Source organism: Plasmodium vivax, chromosome 13 (genome assembly GCF_000002415.2).
Source record: "Plasmodium vivax chromosome 13, whole genome shotgun sequence".
NCBI lineage: Eukaryota > Apicomplexa > Aconoidasida > Haemosporida > Plasmodiidae > Plasmodium > Plasmodium vivax.
Window position 1 is genome coordinate 1,925,351 of NC_009918.1, and position 24,066 is coordinate 1,949,416.

General features: G+C 43.3%; 9 protein-coding genes across 9 annotated transcripts; 4 read left to right on the plus strand and 5 right to left on the minus strand.

Moving 5' to 3' along the window:
* Positions 1-73: 73 nt before the first annotated feature.
* Positions 74-2,143, minus strand: PVX_086210 (hypothetical protein, conserved). Its single transcript, XM_001616855.1, has one exon. It carries the CDS (start codon positions 1,768-1,770, stop codon positions 394-396), a length of 1,377 nt encoding a protein of 458 aa, XP_001616905.1. The 5' UTR covers positions 1,771-2,143; the 3' UTR covers positions 74-393.
* A 911-nt stretch (positions 2,144-3,054) lies between these two features.
* Positions 3,055-3,594, minus strand: PVX_086215 (50S ribosomal protein L16, putative; the record flags this gene model as incomplete). The annotated part of the gene is made up of 1 exon (XM_001616856.1): positions 3,055-3,594. The coding sequence occupies one exon, from the start codon at positions 3,592-3,594 to the stop codon at positions 3,055-3,057; it is 540 nt and encodes a 179-aa protein (XP_001616906.1).
* A 1,106-nt stretch (positions 3,595-4,700) lies between these two features.
* PVX_086220 (SOAP precursor, putative) lies at positions 4,701-5,497 on the minus strand (the record flags this gene model as incomplete). The annotated part of the gene is made up of 1 exon (XM_001616857.1): positions 4,701-5,497. One exon carries the CDS (start codon positions 5,495-5,497, stop codon positions 5,000-5,002), a length of 498 nt encoding a protein of 165 aa, XP_001616907.1. The 3' UTR covers positions 4,701-4,999.
* A 1,134-nt stretch (positions 5,498-6,631) lies between these two features.
* Positions 6,632-7,831, minus strand: PVX_086225 (hypothetical protein, conserved). The gene is made up of 2 exons (XM_001616858.1): positions 7,270-7,831; positions 6,632-7,134 (listed from the first exon to the last, which is right to left on the minus strand). The coding sequence occupies exons 1-2, from the start codon at positions 7,570-7,572 to the stop codon at positions 7,039-7,041; spliced, it is 399 nt and encodes a 132-aa protein (XP_001616908.1). The 5' UTR covers positions 7,573-7,831; the 3' UTR covers positions 6,632-7,038.
* A 1,950-nt stretch (positions 7,832-9,781) lies between these two features.
* Positions 9,782-10,721, plus strand: PVX_086230 (cytochrome c, putative; the record flags this gene model as incomplete). The annotated part of the gene is made up of 3 exons (XM_001616859.1): positions 9,782-9,913; positions 10,037-10,282; positions 10,477-10,721. The coding sequence occupies exons 2-3, from the start codon at positions 10,174-10,176 to the stop codon at positions 10,719-10,721; spliced, it is 354 nt and encodes a 117-aa protein (XP_001616909.1). The 5' UTR covers positions 9,782-9,913; positions 10,037-10,173.
* Positions 10,722-12,118: 1,397 nt separating this feature from the next.
* On the minus strand, positions 12,119-13,177 carry PVX_086235 (hypothetical protein, conserved; the record flags this gene model as incomplete). The annotated part of the gene is made up of 1 exon (XM_001616860.1): positions 12,119-13,177. The coding sequence occupies exon 1, from the start codon at positions 12,545-12,547 to the stop codon at positions 12,119-12,121; it is 429 nt and encodes a 142-aa protein (XP_001616910.1). The 5' UTR covers positions 12,548-13,177.
* A 306-nt stretch (positions 13,178-13,483) lies between these two features.
* On the plus strand, positions 13,484-14,861 carry PVX_086240 (acid phosphatase, putative; the record flags this gene model as incomplete). Its single annotated transcript, XM_001616861.1, has 1 exon — positions 13,484-14,861. The coding sequence occupies exon 1, from the start codon at positions 13,965-13,967 to the stop codon at positions 14,859-14,861; it is 897 nt and encodes a 298-aa protein (XP_001616911.1). The 5' UTR covers positions 13,484-13,964.
* A 906-nt stretch (positions 14,862-15,767) lies between these two features.
* Positions 15,768-20,620, plus strand: PVX_086245 (hypothetical protein, conserved; the record flags this gene model as incomplete). Its single annotated transcript, XM_001616862.1, has 2 exons — positions 15,768-15,779; positions 15,962-20,620. The coding sequence occupies 2 exons, from the start codon at positions 15,768-15,770 to the stop codon at positions 20,618-20,620; spliced, it is 4,671 nt and encodes a 1,556-aa protein (XP_001616912.1).
* A 2,220-nt stretch (positions 20,621-22,840) lies between these two features.
* PVX_086250 (hypothetical protein, conserved) lies at positions 22,841-23,934 on the plus strand (the record flags this gene model as incomplete). Its single annotated transcript, XM_001616863.1, has 2 exons — positions 22,841-23,779; positions 23,911-23,934. The coding sequence occupies 2 exons, from the start codon at positions 22,841-22,843 to the stop codon at positions 23,932-23,934; spliced, it is 963 nt and encodes a 320-aa protein (XP_001616913.1).
* Between the last annotated feature and the right edge of the window lie 132 nt (positions 23,935-24,066).

Here is a 24,066-nt window from a genome sequence, read left to right on the forward strand (position 1 = left end):
AAAACGAAGGTGCCATTTTTTGTTTACACCTTTGTGGGCGGTTATCGAAGGAGTTAAGTTCTCATGGGGGGGAACCCTCCCCTCGTTCGCACGAATGGAAAATGCCAAGGGGAGCAGTAACGAGGGGGGAGTGGAGTCAAAAAAAATGAGACAAATGGGGGGTACACAAATTGGCAGGATGGCAGCATGGTGGCGTGACCGCATGATGGCATGCCCGCTGGGGTAAGCAATAATAAAAAAAAGGCAAAACAGGCAAAAAAGGCAAAAAAAGACGAAATGGAGGCGACATAACGGAGACGTGGAGGCATCCAACCGGGGAGAGGCAACATTCCGCATGACAGAGCAGCACGCCGAGACATGGGAGGGGTGTCCGCCCCCCGCCAGGTGGACGCATCAAGCAAGCGCATTCAAACTCTCGACGTAATCATAGGCCTTCTTCTGAACCATCTTCTGGCTGGCAACGGAGCCATGGTTCTTCTCGAATAAGAGCCACTTGGTGAAGATCATTTTCATCACTCTTGTTTTAAACTTACAAGAAGAAAAACGTTCAAATATATTCCTAACAAACTCAAGTTGATTTAAATTTAATTTTTTTTTTTTTCCTTTTATTTCACTTTTTGTTAAAGAATTTATGTGAATGTCAAGGTAAGTAAACCAAACATCAGACCTCTTTGGATATTCTTGAATTAATTTTTCAAAATAACTTTTGCCTCTTTCTTTATTGGCATATTTATATTCAAATCTCGCAGCATTTATAACCATACGTAGATGTTTTCTTTTGGCCAAACAGTGTAGGGACTTTAACAGAATTTCGTGAGCATATGCTTCATCTTTAAAAGTGCTGTGTATAATTTCTAAATAATGAGACCATATCTTTTTGGAATAATGGAATTTTTTGATGGCTTCTTCACTTAGCTGTTTCAACTGATTGTATTTTTTATTCACCTTGAGCACATTCATTGTGTGTATGTACACTTTTTTCTCATTACAACAGAGGAGGGCTCTCTTAAATATTTCTCTTAACTTGTCTCCGTACGTACACTCCATATTTATGTAGCAGAAGAAGATGTTTCTCTTTTCCTCCACTTTATGTATGTCTATGGTTTTCAGCGCCCTTTCTGCTGTTTTTCTGGCTTCTTCCAGGCTGCCCTTTTCCAGGTGGTAGGCTATGTAGCTCACCCAGATGGCGCTGTTGTTTTTTTCCGACGCCAGGAGCCTTTCGTAGTCGGACGGGCTCACCTCGTCCGTGGGCCCGTCTGGCGGCGCAACTGGGGGCGTTGATAGCGGCGTTGATGGCGGCGTTGATGGCGGCGCTTCTCGCTGCTTCGTCTGCTCCTTTTGCTCCTTCTGTTTTTTTTTTTTTTCTTTTTTTTTTTCCTTTTCTTTTTTTTTCTTTTTTTTTGCCTCTTCCCTGGGCGGCTGCCCCACCAGGTCGTTCTCCTCCTCTATCACGTCATCCTCCTCACTGCTCGGGGAAACCTCCGCGTCAGCAATAGGCTCCTTTCTCCCGCCCTTGCTGCCCACTTTCGTTTTGGCCTTCTTTATCTGTGCGTATAAACTTAGTTGGTTCCCTTCGCCTAAGGGTTTCGTCACAGCTTTGCCTTCCTCCAAATGTTTCCTCTTCCTCTTTGGTTCTCCCTTCTGGTCATTTTTGCCGCTGTGGGGGGTGTCCGCGGGTTGCGCTTCTTCACCCGACCGCTTCGCTAATCGGTCGTCCTTCCCACTGGACGCACGTTCCGCATCCGCCATTGGGTTGCCTTGTTGCTGCATCCTCCAGATGGTCTTCCACTAGGCATATATGTTCAGTCGCACGTACGGATTGGTGCCGTACATGTAAAAGTACTTATAGGTAGTAAAGTTATACGCTGGTATTGTTTGGCCCTACATTGCCATTTTTTCTTTACCTTTCATGGGAACGCTTATTTTGGTACCGTTCGTTGGGCTGAATTTTTTTTTTTTTTTTTTGGTAACTTCTCAAAAGTGGGGGGTTACCAAAATGGCCTTCCAATTTGAGCAAACTTTTCCTTTTAAAGAAAAAAAAAATATTACTGCCGCGTTGGAATAACACGGGGGTGGCAAAATATGCATCGAAAATGAGCAGCGGGGATGGCACTGAAATGGTGAGAATAATTTGGCTGGGGTCGTTTCCATAAAATGAGCTGCTTAGCTTAGTGCGTCATTTCGCCCCCGAGGAGGCTGTATAATTGGAAAAAAAAAATAAATAAAAAAAAAAAAAAAACACTTTTCATTGTTTTCACCATCTACAACAAAATTGCATACGTACGTAGTTACATCTTACTTAATGGTCGCATTTTTTGTGGCGTGCTTCTTTCATTTTTTTTTCTCTTAAAATGAAGGTAATGCGGAGAGTACATACACTTCCGCGTTTTTTCCTCCCCATTTTGAGCGGCAATGGGGACGGGGAAAAGACCCCATCATCTGGGGGCATAATATGTAAATGCAAAGGTACCATGTAACGCGCGCCAAAAATGCATTCCCCCCGTGGTCATATTGTAATGGAAAGTTGACCAGCCCTCCCATTTCAGTATGGGGAATAGCCTCTTATCCTATACATTCGCAAAAAAAATAGGATGCGTTATTTGCCCGTTCGTTCGAGTGGACCAAAACATGAGAGAGGGCACTGTTGCGTCTCCAGCGCAAATGGGCAAATTCGATTGTTGAGCCGCATTGTGTGGCAGTCCGCATAAGAATGAGTCACAGTTGGCTGACCATTTTACGAAAAAAAAGCAAGCAAAATAAAGCAGAGCAGAGCAGACGTCCTGCCAACCGCGCACACTGCTGATGCCGCTTGAACATACCAAAATGCATTGGCCACATGTTCATATTTTCATTTTTAAAAAGAAAAAATGTGCCTTTGCGGGATATTTTCCATTGTTCGCACCGAATTGGAGGAAGAGTCCCATAAATAAGGGCGTAGTGGTGGGGTGTCCCCACATGTACGCGTCAAGCAAATTCCGTTTATTGTTTATGTGAAGTACTTACCCTCTCAGAGCTGCAATTTAGTTCATTCCAGTGGGATATATTTTTTTCTTTTTATTCGCCCCTCTGAAACAGCTTCGATCTGTACCGATTAAACTGTATCAACTGGTCAGCGGCAACCTTCTTTTGGGAAATATATTTCACATTGTTTATTCGAAATATATTATTTTGTGTCCTAAATACACAAGGAATGGCTACTTTAGCTGCCGCTTTTTTTAAGACTTTATAAACTGGGTCTTCAAATCCTAAGCTATTAAACGGACTGATGGAAGGAATGTGGAAAATTGTTTTTCCTGTTGGAACTCTGGCAACAAAATAATCGATGACTCCTTTTCCTTGTCCCATTTTGGTTCCATCTGGTTTCTTTGTTACACTGTAAGTAGCATGCACATCGAGAAAATATTCTTTTTTTTTCCCTAAATATCTACGTATAGTTTGTTTCATTTCGGCCAACTTTTCTGCTCTTATTCTTCTGGGGCATGCAGCTATAAGTGACTTCCCTATTTTTATGTCTGGGCCATTGAGCGGCACTATTCTTCCTTTGGGCGCCTTAAGGCGCACGGGAAGTGGGGCTTTGTAAATTATAGGCGGCATGCCGTTTTGTGTATGTCTCTGTTGAGTTGGGTGTACGTTTTGGTTTACTCTACGTTAGAAGTGGTCGAACGGGAATGACCCGTCTGCCTTAATGTCCCAATGAAGTGAGGGGTAGACGTGGGTATACCCACCGATCTTATACCTTTATATGTATGTATCTTTCCACACTTGGCTATGTTTCGCTCTTCTTTCCTTCTAGCATCACTGTGATGCTAAATTTTGCCCCCCTGTGTAATTTTGAGGGCCTGTTTGCCATGCGCTATTCTGGGCTCTTCTCAAATGGGCACAAGCGAAAAAAAAAAAAAAAAAAAAAAAAACTATTCATCTTATGTATACATATGTATACTTCCCCATATCGGCTGTTTCACACCTTTTAATTAAACCGTGTTTACTTCTGTCATTTTGCCAAACGGGGTCAGTGGGAGGACGTGCTGAAGCTGTTCCATCACACGGCTTTCCATTTTCCCATCGTCAGATTGATCGCGGATGTTGGGAGTTATCCAAAGATGGCAGCAACAAAAAGGGCCATACCATTTTCTTACTCTTCTGTTTATTCGTTTTTATTCTGCACTGCGCGGTAGATAAAGCGGTTCGCTGTTTCGAAGTATACACCACTTGATGTTTCCTCCTTTAGCGCCTTCCCCTTGGTGGGTCAAAAGGTTAAGAAGAAGGGAAAAAATATACATGCAGTGCGAATTGGGTTTTGCTGCGCCGGAATGGTTTACCCCTCGTGGTATATTTTTTTTATCATCTCATGAGTGTCATTTGTTACACATATGCATACATTTCTTTCTCCTTAAAAATATGGCATGAGTTGGGCAGCCGAAGTAACAACCCTGGAGAGTGGAGTCCGCTCATCTTTTTGCTATTTGAATGAGAGCGGGGGTATGACATACTCAATTGTGCAAGGCGCCCCCGAAATGGACACTCGACCGTAGCGCTTGCACGTCTGTACACACAGTGGGACGTTCAGTCGTTCGCAATGTTAGTGGTTTGTTTCTTTTTGTTACATGTTTGTGTGTAATATATCGTTATGTGTTCATGTGAGCAGGAAAGGGGAAAAATAAATGTATTTTTTTTTTTTTTTTTTTTTTCCTTCCTTTTGCGAAAAGAAGGCACATATGTAACGGCGCATGGACAAAAACAGTGTTGTGGTTGAAAAGGGTCTAACTGAAACGAACAGGTCGGCGCGAACAAACGAAACGACAACGTTAAAACGGGTGTGTTGGCAAGCTGTTCGCGCTACAGTTACACCCAGAATTAAAAAAAGTGAAAACGGAAATGGCGCACAGTCATATGCAGTAAGGCTGTATCTAAAGGGACCAACTGTCCCCTTGGCAGAAGGGTTCAATCGGGAAAATCCCCACCAAACTTGTAGACGCCCGATATTTCTTCCTCATCCGAATTAACAATAACAGGAGCAGCTGCATTCCTCTGTTTGGACACCCGTGACACTTTTGCAGGAGGAGAAGCATTCGGTTATTTTATCATCCTGGGGGTTAGTTCCTTGTGGCGTTCCGTCCCCCGTGTTGGTTCCATTTTGAGAGGAGTCTTCCGTACGTACACCAGACATGGCACTTTTAGTGTGCATACCGGTAGATTGTCCCGAGCTGGCATGCTTCTTACTCGTAAGTAGATTATTCCTCTGCAGTTTGGACCCCTTACTTGCGTGCCTATACTTCATGGAAAAACCCGTTTTGTTTTTACAGCTGCATTCACATTCACAGAAATTATCAGGTAGGCATTTTATGCATTCCTTGTCTGTTGTTTTTGGGGAAAAAATCTCTGCTGCTGACGCGTTTTTCGTTCGTTGGTGAACGTGTGAGGTTATGTCAGAGCTTCTTCCTTGAGCGTACGCCAACGCAAGGAGTAGGGGTAGGAGCAAAATTAAAACGCGTTTCATCTTGGAAATGGGTGAATGGGTTAATAGGTAAATATGTAAAATAGGTGTAGGGGCATATACTTCTTCAAGAATGTGGGCGGTTTAAAAGTATAAGCGGTGGGGCCAAAAAGAATTGCTCAGAAAAGAAAAAATTGGGATTTATACATGGGACTTGAATTATGCTAAGGAAAACAAGTAGTTGCCACAAAAGGAGGAAAGTAAGAAGAATTATGACAAGTTGCAAAAAAAGGGTAAGGCGAAAATTAAGAATAAAAGTAAAAATGATAATAAAATGAGAAAACAAAATAGAAGACAACTGGTTGGATATTAAATTTTTTGAAAGACACATGTAGACGTTAACGATTATGCAACTCTCGAATTGTCCATCGCTCGAAAAGCTGTTTTTTTTTTTTTTTTTTTTTTTTTCTTGCAAATAGCTATATTTTTTTTCAAAAATGGCTATTTTTTTTTTTTTTAATAGCTAGCTAAACAAAGTTTCCCATTAATTGCCTTTCCAGCGCTTCATTTGAGCATAAAAGAGTTGTGTACAGCAAGGGGCAATTCGGAGGAGACAGCTATATTGGAAAAAAAAAAAAGAAAACATAAATAAATGCATATTCTTGCGCATGAAAAGATACCTCTCCGATTTCTTCCTTATTATACAAACGAATGTGACAAAAGGGTCTGCCCTTTTGGCTGAACTAAGTTTTACTCGAAAAATAAGTCCGATTGCCTTTTTTTGCTCATTTGACACCTTTTAAGCAATAGTAAGCTAGGTACAGCCACGTGCAGGTAAAAATGGTGGCGAATTGGATACATGACTAAAATTTTATTTTTCATCCATTTATGGAAATGGGCATATAACCGCTTGTTTAAAATATAAATTGACGTTGCACAGAACTGTTGCTAGTTGCAATCATTTTGACCGTGTCTAAGTTAGCCTTTTTTTGGAGGATATTTAAAATAATATCGCTAAATTGCTATGGGGGGAGGGGTTTTTCATTTTACATGAAGAGAAGAGGTTCTTCCCGATAAAACGTACCATTATCTACCACTTCATTTTGTTGAAACTTCTATTGGGGCATAACCTAATGTATGCACTGTTGCGTTTTGCATTTAAGTCAGCTTTAGAAAGCGCAATCAAGAATGTTCACACGGTTGCGGTGAGGAAAAAGGGGACGAGGATAGTGCACATGAGGAGTGGTATGTGCAATTGAAGTGCTTCTCTCTAACCAGTGCATTCGCTGTGAACAGCGAAACGTTTCACCTTTTTCTGCGTGGAGTGTTCATACGTATATATGTACATATACCATTTGGCAAAGTAGGCACTTTCGAAAATGTGGTATACTTAAAAAGGGGAACAAAATGGGGAGCGGTTTTGGCGCTGGAAAGCGCGCAGACTGACTCTATGAAGTGTAACATATATGTCCACATTTATGTATGCACTTTCTTTTTCGCGGGGATTGAACTCCTCTTGTTTTTGCCTTCACCATATTTAAACGCCCCATCTGAGGTGTAACTCCTTTTCGTAACATAGTTCTATGTCTGGGTCTTTTTTCCCGTCAGCAGCAGCACATGAAACTTCTTCTCCTGGCCTTTTTAATTATGGGCTGCAGGTGCTGCACAACGTGGTCTTTCATGAAATAGTGGGGATGGAACTGCGTGGAGGGGGGGAGTAAATGGTGAAGAGGTAAAGAAGATAAGCGGTGAAAAACGAGAAAAAGCAAAAATACGCAGAGTTGCACCCCCACTCTCGCAGTCGTAGGGTCGTGCAATTTCTTAAACAATTTTACCTTTGGTGCAGAGAATAAACTTTTGTCGAAGGTAAAATTGGAAGAATCTTGCGAATTGTTCGCTTCGTCCGATGTGTTTTTTGCGTTTTCGGCGGCAGTATCTGCTTCATTTTTCTCATTCAGTCCATCAGATGATTTGGCCTCATTTGTATCGTCCCCCGCTTTGTCTTCGCCGTCTTCTAGCTTATTTTCGCCACTTTCGTTTTCTGGATTGGCATCCGCGTTTTCATTTTCCGACTTTACTTCATCGTTTTCGTTCAGTTCTTCAACGCCCTCAAAATTTTCGTCAGCACTATCATCCATTTTTTTTTAAATTACGCTTTTGTATGTTTTTTATCGTGCAACTTTTTTTTTTACATACACTCAGCTAGCAATACTGTAAAGCTGTTCCGTTCCTATTTACTTATCTGTGATTCTTCCGCTTTGGAGTTTATTTTTTGTTCCTTAACGTGAAATAAAAGAAAAATTCCGGAAGGTGTTTGCTTTTTCGTGTGTGTCTACACATATGGCGTTTTAAAGAGAAATCCTCCTTACGCATTTTTTTTTTTTTTTTTTTTCCTCCATGTGAAGGTTCAATTATATCTTTTTATTATCTCACTTTGCACATTTTTCGCATTATTTCCTTTTTGCTTCTGTTTTGAAAACATTTTTCTCGTCTTATTATGTTCCAATGGATACCACATGGTGTATGCGTGTTGGGCTGATAAAAAGGCGTGTGCTCTCAATAATTTGAGAACTTCCCTTTGGGGAGGATTTTAAATTGACAGAGATACAAGAACGTACTTTTAATGATCCAATTGTTTCCGTCCGACGTTTTTATCGTGATGGATGTCTTATTAGGGATATATGAAGGGGTGGAAAACTTTTGAAAATAATTTTACTGCCTACTGAAATGTATCATTATTGTGTGAACTGTGCAGGTAAATTTTTGCCGTTTTTCTTTTGGCACCTTTCACTTATAAAATATGCGCAATTGAAATTTTACAAAGAGGACATCTTTCCAGGGGAACCCACTGCACACTGCAAAATTTGGATGCTGTTATAGACATATTTTCAGAAACGGTTTCGTTACATTTGCGCCATATGTTCGTTTTGTCTGCACGGGCAGGGATTAACCTTTGAGAGGCTGCGTCTTCATGGCATCAAAGGTTGATCACGAGCTGCCGCGCTGTCATTATTTCGCCATCACATTTTTAGTGATTTAAAGAATAATGAAGCTCCTACTTTTAGATAGCCTTCACGGCATGATTTTTGGTCGACCATTTACCCGTTTTATTGCCTTTTAGTTCATTTTTTTTTTTTTCCCACTTGTTGGGAAGCGACTTAATTGGGAGGAATGGAAAGGTGTAACAATCCGGGGTGAACAAAATGCGAACAGGAGTGAAATTTCCGTGCCGCTTTGCCGTTTGAAGGGGTGGTATCCGCGTGGTAAGCGAAAGGAATATGCCTATGTGCAATTTTTTCAAATGGCTGTATTCTCTTCTTTTAAATGTTAATATGCAAAATGTGGAGACGTTCACAGGGATAAAATTAGTTGCATACTTTTTCTTATTCCATTTTGAGGGGAAAAATGTGGGACGTACAATTTACGTGTTATGTGCATGTTTTTTTTTTTTTCACCCCTTTTTATGTAATTTTTGTGCTCCTGAGAGCAACTGTTGTAGGTGGAATTGTACGACTGTTCATTTGTTCAATTGTGTGGCAGAGGAAGAAGGAAAAAAAAAAAATCCACAAAAATAACATTTCAACATTGCGCTCCATTTAAGTATTAAAAGTGATCACTCGAAATGGTAAATTGCGAAATAAGAACACCTGTGTGCGAATTTAATAGTGTCAATTTTTTTTTTCCGCTTAATGGTCTACAAAAAGAGGGCGCGGATTTGCACATGACCGGTGATCCCCTGTAACGCTTGCACATATACGCAAGTATACATAAGTGTACTCACGTGTATGTTTATGTGTTATTATGTTTATTTGGTTATGCCTACGTTGCGTATGACTTGTGTGCATGTGTACGGGTGAGCGTTCTGCGTGGATGGCTGTACGGCCTACTTCCATCCCTGTGAAACACTCAGTTGCGCGGGAATAAATTAAGGAAGAGGAGGGAGTACCAATTGCCCTATGTGGCAGGAACACCCACTGAGGCGGAGAAATTTGCAAAATGCTAAAAAAGAGGCTTTTAAAATGTTAAAAACGCGTTCTACATATTTATGCACAGTTCGGCAAGTGTGGCATGTACGTTTCTCACATGTTTTTTTTTTTTTTTTTTTTTTTTTCCAAAATGAACATAATAGTAAATATAGATATGCGTGATAGTTTTAAAAAAAAGGAGCATTTCTTCCTTTTGAAATATTACGCGTTTTATCAATTTGTGAAGCGAAAATGCTCCCCCTCGCAGTTAAGATGAACGTGAGAAGTTAAAACCATTTGCGAATTTTGAACTGAAGCTTTTAACACTGTATGTACGTGCAGCCACGCAACCACGCATGTTTGTATGTACGTACACTACATCCCCCCCGCTAACCTGCTAAAATCGCAAAAGGAGCTCATAACAGCATAAGCGAAACCGCGCGTAATGAACGCAACATGTATGCATGAGTTAATGGGGAAAACGAAACACAGCAGATCGAAGCGAGGCGAAAAAGTGAAAAAATCCCAAATTTAAAGCGAACATTTTTTGCGCAAATAATGAGTACATTTATGGCACGCCCCAGTTCGCATATGAACATCCTTTTTTATGTTTAAATTTTTTTTTTTTTTTTATTAGATCTTTTTTGAATAACATTACCAACCAGCGTCGCCCCCATTGTAGAATTTCCCCCCCGACTTAAGGGCACACCTTTTTAACCTTAATTGCGCATTCGTGCCTAATTAAAAAATTTCCCTTTTGAAAACAACGCAACCATGTCTCAGATAAGGCCAGAACCGAAAGTAGACGTTCCTGAGGGTGACTACAAAAAGGGCGCCAAGCTTTTTAAGGCCAAGTGTGCGCAATGCCACACGATAAATAAAGGTAAGGGGAGGTGACCCTCCGTTTATTGTGCATATCTGCGTTTGTGTGTTCCGTGCGTATGTGTGTGTGGGGGTGTAAATTCCCGTGAGAGCAAAGGTATGCTCATTCGGGGCCATCCTCCAAGAGTAACTAAGTATGCATAATACGTATGTATTTATTTCCCTTTTTTCCCTTCTCACCATTTGCTTAAACAGGAGGAGCGGTGAAGCAGGGCCCTAACCTATACGGGTTTTACGGCAGAAAATCTGGAGAATCGGATTTCCCATATTCGGACGCAAATAAAAACTCGGGCATTATCTGGTCGGACAAGCATTTGTATGAATATTTGCTCAACCCTAAGTTGTACATCCCAGGAACGAAAATGATTTTTGCTGGCATCAAGAAGGAAAAGGAAAGAGCGGATTTGATTGAGTACTTGAAGAAGGCTTCCTCGGAGTGACGCGTGCAGGTGCAGAAATGGGCAGATGGAAAAAATGTTAAACAGGTTGAATGTACGATTTTGTGGTGAACGGGGAGACGCGCTTCATATTGTGCCAACTGATCAGGTGGGGGAGCGGCCCACTCGCTCACGTCACGTTATGCAAAGTGTAACGTCCATTTGTGTGGTGCATTTTGAAACGCCGTTAACATCGTCCACAGAGCAGTAGGGGTTGTTTCCCTACATTTCGCTGCACCCTGTTCGTGGACCCTCCACCAGACTGAAGGGAGAGAAGCCACACAAACGGGACGCAGCGGAATGGCGTAAAGCAGCGCAAAACGAAACGGATAGTCTAGTTAACCGCGCAACTGGTGAACGGAACCTGGACGGTGGTGCCCCCAACTTTACCCTCTAAAAGGATCACCCAGCTCGCAGCAAAGTAAGCACAACGGAACGCACACATAATATCCGCACATATGTATAGCTGTTTCGTGTTCTTATTGCTGCTTCGCACTTTTTTTTTTTTTTTTTTTTTTTTTTCCCCCTCATTCCCTTTTCACGATTGACACATTTTTGAGTTAAAATATTTTTGTTGTGTATGTACATTCGTGTGCCATGTGTAAATTGAAAAATGTGACAGTCGTGTTGCTTTAAAATGACAACGTAACAGATACGTCGTTACCACTTGTTTTATTTACGTAACATTTTTTTAAAAAAAAAGTATTTTAAAAGGTTACCGCGTTGGAGTAGTGATGTGGGGCGGAAAAGCAGAGCTGAACAGAACAGAGCAGAAGTGTGTACAAAAAAAAAAAAAAAAAAAAGTGTACTTCTAGAGGGAAGGGATACATTGGGGGGTGTCTACCACAGGGGGTGTACGTACACCCAGGATGGCTTCACCATTTTGGTTAAATTATCATTTAGGACAAATGGCCAGTGCTTATTTGGAGCGGCTAAGGTGCTCATTTCGAGGTGTACAAATCAGGGGGGGTGTAATGAAGAGTACTGAGTAAACAACGCATGGGTATTATCCCCTCGTGAAGTGACATATGTGCATCCACTTTAACCAATTTTGCACAGCTGCTTCCACGATCAGCACCCAGGCTAGGTGTTCTCCTCCGGGGGGGTATCCGCATTAGAGATATGAACCTTCTTCAACAAGTGTAGCATATGCTCAATGTTGTTTTCTTCGCACCTTCGGAGGGGGAAAAAAAGGGGAAAAAAAAAGGAAAAAAAATGTTCATTTGGGATTACATAAGGTGAGGGTAACCGCCGAATGGGCGAAGTACAAATGGGGTTGGTGGGCAAAATATAGGCAGACAGCGCGTGTCTGTTTCGTTTCGCTTCTTTTCTTTTTGTCATGTTGCACACACGCAGGGGTAAAACGATGAGGCGGCGAGCTGGAGTGCCCCCTAATGAACCTACTTCTTCTCCCCATAGTTCATAATGACGTAGAGGTCCACAAAATTGACGCAGTTGATGTCGATCATCTGTATTTTCTCCTTCTTATCCAAATTGTACATATTTATTTCTTTAAAAAAATGAACAATTTTGTCTGAAGTACTATTGGTCATTTCTGTCAGCTCGTGAGGGTCCTTGTTGTAGAATTCTTTTGGTATCAAATGGGGACTTGTATCGGCTATATATTTTTGTATTCCTTTGTAGAGGATTTTATCGGACAGGAGTTTCATAAAATATTTCTCGTACATTTCTTTAAAGGTGTCTTCCTTCTTTAGGATCAGCTTGCTGCAGAGGTGCTTGTCTATTTGCTTGGCGTACTCCAGCTCCTTCTTGATGACTAGGAAGGCCTCGAACTTGGTGATGGGTTCGTCCCTCCCGAGGACTTTCATTTCGGCGGTGAGAACGTGGCGGTGCGGAAGTGCTAGCGTAATGTCATGCGGCCGCGTTGGCGTATTGGCATATGGCCGCGTTAGCGTAATGGCCTGCTCGGCTGCTACCCGTGTGCTTAACCACGCAGGTGGCCACGTTTGGTGACCCTTGGGGGAAGCAAAACCTCTACACAGTCATTTGGGTGAGCAGCAAATGAGAGAAAAAAAAAAAAAAAATCTTCTCTCTTTTGCGTATCACTTTTTGTACTGCTTCGGTATTGTTCTTTCTAACTCATTTTAGGTTACACGAGAGGCGCAACATGCGCATGGAGGGTAGTGCACACGTTTGGGCTGCCTGCTTTGTTTCACGTGGACTCGATTTACTTCTTCGCAAGGGGTGTACCTTCAAGTGGGTTGCTGGGCGGAAGAGCGAATTGGTCTCTTCCTGGCACATTTGTTTTTTCAAATAATACTCACCGGCAACAGTACATTTTAATACTTACCATTTGGGGGAGCGATTTGGTGGATCTGCCCCTCGCTGTGCCGCTTCTCTGTGCCGCTTTGTGGGCGATACGGTGACGCCCCTCTCTCTCTTTCTGCTTTGGCTCCTTTGACGGGAAGAGGCTGCCATTTTTTGAGCGCTCCGCACGTGGGCCGAAATATATTTCCGCCACTCTCTGCATATGCCCGACAAGTGACGACTCCTGTAGGGGGATTCATTTTTCTGCCTCTTCACAAGTGGCCGAATAAATTGCAGATAATTTGGCCGCTTCTCGCCGCGCATGCGTTTTGTTTATGGCACCACTGGCCGGTGTATGTGCACTGCCTAAGTGCGCTCTTTACGTGCGCTCTTCACGTACACGTTTGTATGTACCCCCAACTGGCCGTTAAGGAGTGGGATAAATCTTCACCTACGCCGTGAAGCGTTAAGGCGACGTGAAATTTTTTTTACTTTTTCGATAAAGTGGATTGCATCCATGTTGGAGGATTAAAGGAGGGGTATCTTTGCAAAGTTTGTAAGTCAAAAGGGGAGGCAAAAAAAAAAAAAAAGATATATCCTGAAAGGGACGTTAAGTTCGCCGCTTTCCCCCGCGAGAAGGCCAACCAAGCTGAAGTGACTAACTTTCCCCATTCGTCAAATGATACATTATTCGAAAGGGAGAAACGTCACGTAAAAAAGAGGACATCCTACAGCGTGTCGCACTGGTATCTGCCCCTTGTTTGGCAGTACATAACCGCAAAGGGGTTGTACCGCATACGTGTATGTAACGTTTGCTCACATTTTGACCGTTTGAGTAAACTCCATTTGGAGAAAGCTGAACTACATTTGTGCGAAAAGCACAGGTGCGGCATATCCCCTGAGCGGGAGGTGAGACTGCATAGGGAGATTCTTTTTTTTTCCTTTTTTTCGCGAGCAATGCCCGAATGAACAAACAAAATGGTTTTAATCAAAGCGAAGAATAACGAAGGGAAAACGGTGGGCGAAGGGAAGTTCAGCCCCTTCTGCTTTGTCCTGTACGGGGACATCCAATATGGGATGATCAGGGCAAATCACGGATGGTATGAAGAGCGAAAATTACTGAAAGAGGCGATCACCAAAACGAACAAAATAAAGCCATCCTTTGTCGTAGCAATGGGAGACTTGGCCAATAAATTCCCCATTGACGAATTACAAAATGAGCAATATAAAGATTTAAAAACAGATTTCGAACAATTGGATAAGTCCATCGATTTGTACGTTTTTTGTGGAAATCATGACGTTGGAAATGAACCAACACACGAGACAATCAGCAACTTTGAGCATTTCTGGGGAGACTCCTACTACAGTTATATTTACAACAATTGTGGATTTATCATTTTAAATTCGGCAGTCTTTTTTAACGATACACAAGTGCAAGATTTGAAAGAGAAACAATTTTTATGGCTGGATGAAACTTTAAAAAAAATGGTTTCCAAAAATGTGAAGCATAAATTTTTATTTTTACATCATGCGCTTATGTATGACCATATTGAAGAAGACGAAAATATTGGCCTCATATATGGCGATAAATTTCGTAACTATTCTGAAAAAAATAAATTTCACATAAAGAAGGAAACCAGAATGGTCATTTACGACATGTTAAAAAAATACAAAGTTAGTCACGTGTTTTGTGCTCATTTGCATGCCAATAGGGAGAAGAATATCGATGCAAATATAAAACAAATAACAATTTCCGCCGTGGGGATGCAGGCGGCAAGTGATCAATCTGGTCTGATGATTGTGCAGGTAGCTGAAGAGGGCGTGGATTATAAGTACTACCCGTTTGAGTTCGTGCCCAGTTTTGTAAAGGTTTAATCGGGGGGGGGGAATATACCCATTTTTCGAGGGGGATTTATAACGTGCAGCATTATTTATGGTGAGCAGCATAGGAGTATTCGCCCACGTGGGGCCACTCCTCTCCGCAGGTGTGCAATCAGGTTTGTCTTTAAGCTGACATTTCCGGAAGGAGGGATACGGTTGGGGGGAGGAGTGTTCCCCCCGTTGGTATTTTCCCACCACTTTCAATTTCCCGCTGGTTTGTATTTTCCCCGGTTTGATTTCCCCCCGATTTGAAGCCTTTCTTATCTTTTAAATTCCTTCCCGTTTTCGAACGGCTCGCTGCTCCTCCCTGCTGACGTACCGATCGAAGGGGGGTATTTCATTGGGAGTTGAAGCAGGGAGTGCCTATCCGTTTTTTCCAAGGTGTGCACCTGATTGGGGGGTTGCGACTGCGTTATTGCGCGGCCTTCCCCCGCGCGTTTCACCGTGCGTATTTTTCCGCGCTCCCTTCAGCGTGCATATTTTTCTGCTCACATTTTGTCGTGCACATTTTGCCGCGTACATTTTGCCGCGTACATTTTGCCGCGTACATTTTGCCGCGCGCATTGTGCGGCCCAACAATTTTACCTCCACGCATCACTGAACGAAGAGAAACTTTTCGAGAATCTCAAATGGGAATGAAAAAAAAAAAAAAATTCCACTTCAACGTAAAATTCGTCCGTTTTGATTTTCAAAGCACGAGTGAAGTGCCGCTTGTAGAAGTAGACACGTGACGCGGTAGCCCGTGCTGCTTCGTAACTACGCGTGTCCACTTGCGGTCGGCAGGGCTAAACACAGCTAAGCAGGGATCCACCCATGCCAATGCGCTTAAATCCTAATGCTAATCCCCCGTTTGGCGACCCTCCCTTTGAACGAAGTTTTTCACCCATGGCGGTCCGCACCATGTTGGATCAGGTACTGGCTGAAAAAATAGGAAACAAAAAAAAAAAAAAAAAATGTGTGAACTTTGGGGAATGCCAGCGAGTTGCGTGGCTACCCCTACTGGTGCACACGCTCCAACTGTGGAGTGGTTGAAGGTAACACATGTGTAGGACCACCCCTATTCATCCCCTCCCCACTATACATTAACACTTTAGGAAAATGTGAAGCTTAAAAGGATAAACGAAAAACTCCTGTCCATGCTAAATAAGTACAGGTGCGCATATTTGATGTCTCTCGATATTGTAGCGTTTTACGAAGAGGTAATCAGAAGGAGATGCAGAGAAGGTGGAGGGAAGGACCTTCTGGAGGGACAGAAGAGGAGGAAGCAGTTGAATGACACATGGGAGGAAGAAGTGGTCTTAAGAAAGAAATTAAAAATGAAGTTACCAGGGAAAGAAGCCTCTTTTGAGGTGACGCTGTGTGGGGGCGTCGGCGAGGGGGTAGACAGTGCGCGGGGCGTTTGCCCCCCGTTGGCAGGAGGGGAAGACTGCAGTGATGAGAGGGATAGTTCGGGCGATACGCCCGCAGAAGCGGCAGTAGAAACGGCAGTAGATACGCCAACAGAAACGCCAGTAAATACGCCAGTAGACACACTCAACGCAGTGCCTACTTCTGCGACCAACGCCCCCCACGCAGCTCACCAGCCCGGGCAGGGAAGCTCCAACGCCATCCTCCACGAAAGGAACAAATCCAACTACGTAAACCTGGGGGCCCTAGACTTCAGTGCATACAGAGAAGACTCCGAAGGTTACGTAAAGTATTTCGAAAAGAAGAAAACGCAGTTGAGCAATGATAAGGTGAGCACAGAAGCAGAACCAAATTACAACAACGCTGGTAGACAGCTACACCAGTCAGAGTTCAGGAAGAGGCCTCTCTTTAATCAGTCCGTTTATGGGTCAAAACAGAGCGTAATTAAAGCCTCTCCCAGCAGGGTGCTGCCCTACAGCCATAAAAGCATATACATGGACAGGCACCCCAAATTCCAGGGCGCCAAAAAGGAGGACGCTCTCACGAATAGGAGTGTGTATGTTAGTGGAAGTGGGAGCGGCACCGGGATGAGTAACTTGCTGAGTAAGCACGTGGGGGTCCCAAGGAAAGTTGTAAAAAATGAACCGCACAAAGGGAGCTTCATCGCGCCGTCCCATAGGCCAATAACTCACTTGAATAAGAGCGTCTATGTAGACACAAAAGGGGCCCATAACAGGGGCAGCAATTTGAGCGAAGGGTTGGGTGGGACAAACAAGGCTACACTGCTAAGTAGGGATAACTTGAAAAAGGTCAGCACGGTGAGCAGGCCGAGCGGGTTGCAAAATAGCGTTTACGTGAAGAGGATGAACTCGACCATTGGTAGTGGCGGTGGCGGCGGTGGTCCAATCAGCTTTTCCCCCCCCCATGCCAGCAAGGGCGCCCCAAACAAAAGCGTATACATGAGAAGCAACACACTCGCGATTGGCAACAAAAAGAGGAAAACAAGCGAAGGGGAAGAAAGTTTCAAATGTTTGTCGGCGAACGAAAAGGTTAAAGCTGAAGGGAAGGTCACTCATTTGCACGATGGGATGGCGGCTGAGGGGGAGAAGACATCCAGCGGAGATGGTTGTATCGAGGAGGAAAATACCCTAGATGGGACTCTCGAGGAAGAAAAGAGAAAAGAGAGCCCCAACATGGTGGCATACTTTCACCTTTCATATGAACCATTGACTTTGAAAAATGTTGAGCTTTTAATGGGCAGCGAAATTATCGATGGGGAGCATTCCCTTGGTGGTAGCTCACTTGGGGATGACACAAGCTCAGTAGAAAACGCCAAACGTGGAAAAGACTATACGAGGGGGTGGCCACCCAGGACAGAAGGTTACTCAGCTGGGGGGGAAGAGCCCCAAGAGGGGGAAAAACGCAACGCGGGAGATGTGCCTCTTAAGAAGGAAGCAGTTTCGAATTTGGCGCAGAAAGGTGAGGAGAAGAGTTCCCTTCACTTAGGGGAGGTAACCCCTGTTGGGGGTGACATGGATAGCCATTCGGGGGGGGAGAAATTGGGTATTAAACGTGCCTCTTTGCTGGGGAGAGAAGGAAGCATCCCCCCAGGTGATCGCGTGAATGGGCTAGATAAGGATCACCCTGTGGGGGGAAGCAACATGAAGGAGGATGACCCAGATATGGAGAGGAGGAACAAAAACGACCACATACAACCTCTTAACCATCTCAGTGGTTGTGACCAAATAGGGAGAGCAAAACGGACCAGCAGTGAAATGCCCCTAAAATTTCAAAACATCATTTTGAGCATAAATGATGAAATTAAAAGGAAGTTACAAGGGGGATGTAGTGAAAAGGGTGAAGTTTCTAGTGCATCAAAATGTAAAGAAGCAAATACAAGTGGGGCCAAGCCTTCATTTACTGCATCAGTGAGGAAGAATTTGCTGCCGTGTGGAGAGAATACCAACGCAGGGGTGGAGATAGAAAGGAGTGTCAATAACAACAGAGCGAATCTACACATCCAAATGAGCACCACTGTAGGGTACGTTTCTCTGGATATGGTTGACCTTGATAAAGCTATGTACGAGGGTCTCTTCCTTTTCAAAGACGTGGAAAGGAGTTTCATTCCGAGTGAGCAAAACGTAAAAGATATAGCCATGTACGATGAAATTCTTAAGGGGGAAGCAAAGGGTAGCAGTAACAACACCTCTCCGCACAGCAAAATCAATAGTAACCAATTAGGGCTTAGTGGAACGAGCCAAAGGAGCCTGTTCAAATCGTCTCAGGAGGTTAAAAACGAAATGATGGGAGTTTTAGGAGTGTCCATTTTTTACTCTGTCAATGTGGAGTCCCTCTTTCCATCAGTTTCGCTAGTCAACGATGAAAAGCTATCATTGTGGTTCACCAAAAGGGTGAGAGAGAAGAATGCGCACAAACATGCCTTAGCCAAATCTTTCTGTAGGGGTAGTAACCCCTTTGGGGGGAGAATCAAAAAGAGGCTAAGTTGTATGGGCTACTTCACCCAGCCAGTGACCATCATGTTGTGCTCTTTAAAACGACAAAGTGAGTTTAAAAATTTGAAGAAAATAGTTTCGGCGGTTGTTCTCTGCACATGCGATTCTACCACCTTAGAAAAGATTTTGCACACCATACCGGAAGCGAGTAGCAAGCATTTTTCCCTTTGGACGGAGGCCTTGCATAGGCTGGAAAGCCAGCTGGGGCCGAAGAGGAAAAGGAGCATAATTCGGAAGCTGTTGCGAGCAGGTGGGGGGGAAGATGCACGGAAAGGCGATAACAGGGAAAACGCACATCTCGCCAATCCACGTGACAGTGACCCCTACGGGGAGGACTCCGAATCAGATGATAACGACGAGGATGACGACCAAACGGGAAGGAAAAACAAACACGATGATCAATTTGAGTTGAAGACGTACGATTTTATGAAGGGAATGAATACGTATGATGGTTGTCTAAGTGATTCATTTTCCTCCAAAGGGGTGGAACAGTCAGACAGTGCAACACACACACCGGTGTCTTCTTCTAGAGGAACCCTCACCCGGGAGAAGCAAAATGAAGAGCATTTCGAAACTTATGAAGATGAAGAATTCTGCCTATTCATATGTACCATCCCAAATGCCCACAAGCGATTTCGCTACCTTCTGCTGATAGAGAATTTTAATTTTATTTATGAAGATTTGTTGAAGCATATTCAGAACAAGTTAATCACCATCGAGTTGATAGCGAGTAAGCACCTACTCTTGAAGCAGCTTTTCTGTAACATTTTATTTTTGTGTAATTGGCTAAATGAGCCCAAAACGTACCGCTGGTTTCAGTGGGACACAGTTGTGAGGAAGGTAGAGATGCTTCATGGGTATTTAGAAAATGGGAGGATATCGAGGGATAGATGCATGCTGCTTCTCCTGGCGCAACACACGGGGGAGATTTTCAGCGACAAGGAACTCCACGAGATGAAGAAGGTTAGCAAGTTTCACGTGAAGGACCTCTACGACAGGTCCATCGATTTTATTAACTCTTTCCTGGAGTTGCGCGGAGAAATGGGCACCGCGGAGTTTGCCCGCAGCTGCTGCGTGGGGGAAGTCCCCGCGGAGGTGGAAGCGGAGGTAGAGGCGGAAGCGGAGGAGGAAGACGCTGTGGGAAACCTGCTGAAGGACAAATTTCCCGAAAAGGTGCACCAATTTGTAGAAGAAGTGTACGGGAAAATGCTCCTAATAATTTCGCGGCTAGTCCTACTGATAAAGCAATACTTAGCACTTGTCATATGGCTGGGAGACATCAGGCCGTTTTACCCTCTCTTTAGTTACGTGGATAAAACGAGGAAGGTGAAATACTCACAGGATTTGTTCGTAAATTTGGTGGCCTTCTTCGAGTCCTACAATAAGTATATTCATATGATCCAAAAGGATAACGAAATGGGTAAGAACAGCGAAAGGAAGAGACATGCACTGTTGGATGGTGACACGAGCAGCTGTTCTTCCCGACCGGGGTTCTACTCGCCCACTTTGGATGATGCATCTCTGCAGGTGGGCGGGAATTTGCGCGGCACGAACGGGTTGGAACGTCCCGGTGGAGCCAGAAGGGCGGTTGATGGGAACGCGGGGGGGAGGAAAAGTGACCATGGCGGGGCGGTGAACATGTATGGCGATCCGTTTGGTGACTCCTCCAAAGCGTTAAACACGGAGGTTAAAAAGAGAAAATCGCTGACGAACACCGTGGATTACGCGTGCGAAGTGAAGCGGAAAAGCGTGGAGAAGGAAAGGAGACGCAGATCTGTTAGGCAGACGAGTTTCGAAAAGACGTGTGAGGCGGACTTTGAGCTGTCCGACTAGTGGTGCCGCGGTGAAAACGGTCTCGCGTAGGGTTTCATTTTGACAACCGTCCTGCGTAGACTTCCATTTTAATAACCTTCTTGTTTTAGTGATTTTTTAATGCGTTTCATTTTGTTTGTGCAAAACGGTTGCTATCACTGTTGCTGTGCTGTGTGGATATATCGCTTCTTTCCTTTTGCACCGCCATCTCCCCGATGATGCTCAAAGTAACATTTTAAAAAAAAAAAAACGGTGAAGTTAAAATTAGACCAGAGTTGTTTTCACTTGTTTATCACGCAGTTGGGGCGTTTTGGAAGGTACGCATGTGCTACATATATGTGCGTTTTTTTTTTTTTTTTTTTTTTTTCCATTTTTATGACACACGCTTTGGCGACTACAAAAGCAACCCTCCTCGAATTGTCTACGGGCACGCCATAACCACTGCCGCCGCTTCGATAGCATGTGGACGAGGCTTTCATCTGGGCGATGTCGTGTGCACATAGCTATCCTTTTACGCACAACAAATAGTTGGTGAGGGGCGTATCGCTGTGCACATCTAGCCATTTGTACATGCTTATGAACAGTGCTATGCACACGCGCTGCATATGAAAATGTGTCTACCTCGTTTGACAGCGCTTTAAATTGCCAATAAAGGAAGGGGAAAAAAAGCGGGAAAAACAGAGGAAATACTGTGCGAAGTGGAGAAGTGTGTGAGAAAAGTGGTGGGTATAAAGTGCCAAAAAAAAAAAAAAAAAAAAAAAATAATGCCTTCCAAAATGAATTGTGCACTGTTTTGCCATGTTATATGGCCATTTTTGGAAAAACCACATAAAAAAAGGAAAAAAAAAAAACAAATTAATATCTGCTAAGTTGATTCTCGAGCGAAAAATACACTTTCTCATTTGTGACACCTTTGCATGCGCATGAATGTCTTTCTTCCCACCAACAACAGGTGCTAGTAGATGAATAACACACTTTACGGCACTATTATTTGGGCGTTTTTTTTTTTTTTTTTTTTTAAAGGCCTGTGTTTTATATGCACCATTTTGAGGGCGAGGAAAAAATTGGCAAAGCTCTTTTCTATGTTTATTTTTTACACAAGTAAATTACAATTCTTAGTTAATCAAATTGGTATGACCTCATTGGAACATTCGCGTTAAAACGAAGAAATGTGTAGTTTGTTTTTATAACAACTTCGCAGTTATACGATACGTTTTTATATCGCTTTCTTCTGTCTGTCAAGCTCGCCTTTTGCCCGCAATCTTTTTTTCTTTTTTTTCTCAAATTGTGCTATTTATTCGCTTCCGTTTGCCATTGGCATTGCATTGGCATTGCCTTTGGATTACCTTTGCGTTGCCATTGGTATTTTATTTGGATTGCCCTTGCGTTGCCTTCGCGTTGCCTTTGCGTTGCATTGCCCGTGCGCACCGTTTGAAGGCCCCCACTTTTCTTCGACTCGTCAGGATTGTGGTTTATTCGAGAAGCACTGTTCTTCGGTTGGGAAGCCCCCAATCAGCAATGCCGCACAGTCGCACAGCCGCACACGTTTGACCAACGCAAAAATCACAGCAAAGCATAAAAAGTGTGAATTTTTTTTTTATATCTTTTGATCGTTTGATCGTTTGATTCGTATGCATGTGCGCGAAAGCGAGCATGCAGGCGCGCTACACATGTGTACATGCACGTAAACATGAACAGATAAGTGTGCAAGTTTTATTCTGTTCATCGTTGCTATCTTCGCAAACTGTTTTGTTTTTTTGAGGAGATAAAGGACCCCACCCTGGAAAATACACATATTTGTGCATTTTCCATATCTTCGCATTCGTTTGTTTTAGACCCCCCACCCTTTTCGCATGTATAAGGCTGTGCCTTTTTTTTTGTGTGCGTAAATTTTTCATTTTTGCATCTCCGCGAAGATGAAATTACGTAGTTGCCTTGTTTGATTGAGTAGGTTTCCGCGCATGCATTGCTATTTCGTTGCGTGTAGGCGCAGATCGGGGCTCGTTTTGTTAAATCGAATTTGGGAGATAGCCTGATCGAGTTTTCCGCTTCGAATTTGACGCCACAAAATTGTCGCCTCAAATTTGCCACCTCAAAATTACCGCCTCAAATTTGCCGCCTCAAAATTTCTGCCTCAAATTTGCCACCTCAAATTTGCCACCTCAAATTTGCCACCTCAAATTTACCACCTCAAATTTGCCTCTGCACAACTTTCGACTCGCGGACCACCCCAGTGCAACGATGACGACGATGACGAGCCACTATCTGCACACGCTCGACGAGTACTTCGAGAACGTGAAGAACAAAGGCAACCTAGAATGGATCCGAGTTAACCACAAGCTATCCGGATGGGACATCGTCGCCCTTGTTATCCTTTTTGCGTTCATAACCATACTGAGATTTTTCGCCGTAGGGATACACACCGATTTGATTGGGGAGAATAGTATACTGTATGGCCTATCGAGGAAATCACTGCTAGATCGAATAAACAAAAAATGGGACATAGCAAAAGATGGATGTATATACAAATGGAAGGAAAACTGCTGGTTTGCACTTTGGCATAGCTTCTCCTTTTTGTATAATTTTCTGCTGCTAATTTTTATGTCGGGTTATATGCGCAACAAAAACGGATGGGTTAAAAAGTGCCTTGAAGAACCAACGGGAAAATGGTTTCTTTTAGTCACAGAAGATGAGTACATGGAAAATAAAAGAGGATGGCCATATATGTATATAGACAACTCAGTGCATTATTTCTACCTACTAGAGATAGCTTTTTGGTCTTCCTGCCTTTTTTACTTAAAATATGAAATAAGAAGAAAAGATTTTTACGTGTTCATTTTACATCATTTGTCCACAATTCTGTTGCTGGTCTATTCACATGTTTTTAACTTTTGGAGGATGGGTCTATTAGTTCTTTTTGTTCACGACGTAGTTGACGTGGCATTATACATTTCGAAAAGTTTGAATTATTCCAACCCCAGATATCAGAAAACGCTGACATTCTTTTACATTTTTTTTGTTTTTTCTTATTTTTTTTTCCGTATTATCATATTCTTCTTTTATATAGTCATTCCGCTGAGCAATTTGGAGATCATAAAATCCTACACCGACGGGTTTATAACGTCTTACATGGACGTGCCCGCGGGCATAGTCCCCCTTGTGCTTTTGTGGATGCTCATGGTATGGCGCGGCAGGGGTGCACTGTTTGTGAGAGGAGTGGATTTCTCGGTCACGTCAGGAGTGCACTGTTTGTGAGAGGAGTGTATTTTTCGGTCACGGCGACCCCTCCCCCCTGGGTGCGCTTCGGATAGAACATATGCGCATCGGCACAGTGATCCACGACACCGTCTCATTTATTTGCACACACTGGCCCCACCACAGGTTATGCACTTTTACTGGTTTTTCCTAATCCTGAAGATGACTCGAATATTTATCGTCAAAACAAGTAATGAGCTGAAGGAGCGGCG

What these genes read in the sequence shown, in the direction of transcription:
- PVX_086210 (XM_001616855.1), bottom strand. Translation starts at nt 1,770, where the DNA reads ATGCAGCAACAAGGCAACCCAATGGCGGATGCGGAACGTGCGTCCAGT.
- PVX_086225 (XM_001616858.1), bottom strand. Translation starts at nt 7,572, where the DNA reads ATGGATGATAGTGCTGACGAAAATTTTGAGGGCGTTGAAGAACTGAAC. An exon ending in GTTTATTCTCTGCACCAAAG is followed by an intron (nt 7,135 to 7,269) that starts GTAAAATTGTTT and finishes CCCTCCACGCAG; the next exon opens with TTCCATCCCCACTATTTCAT.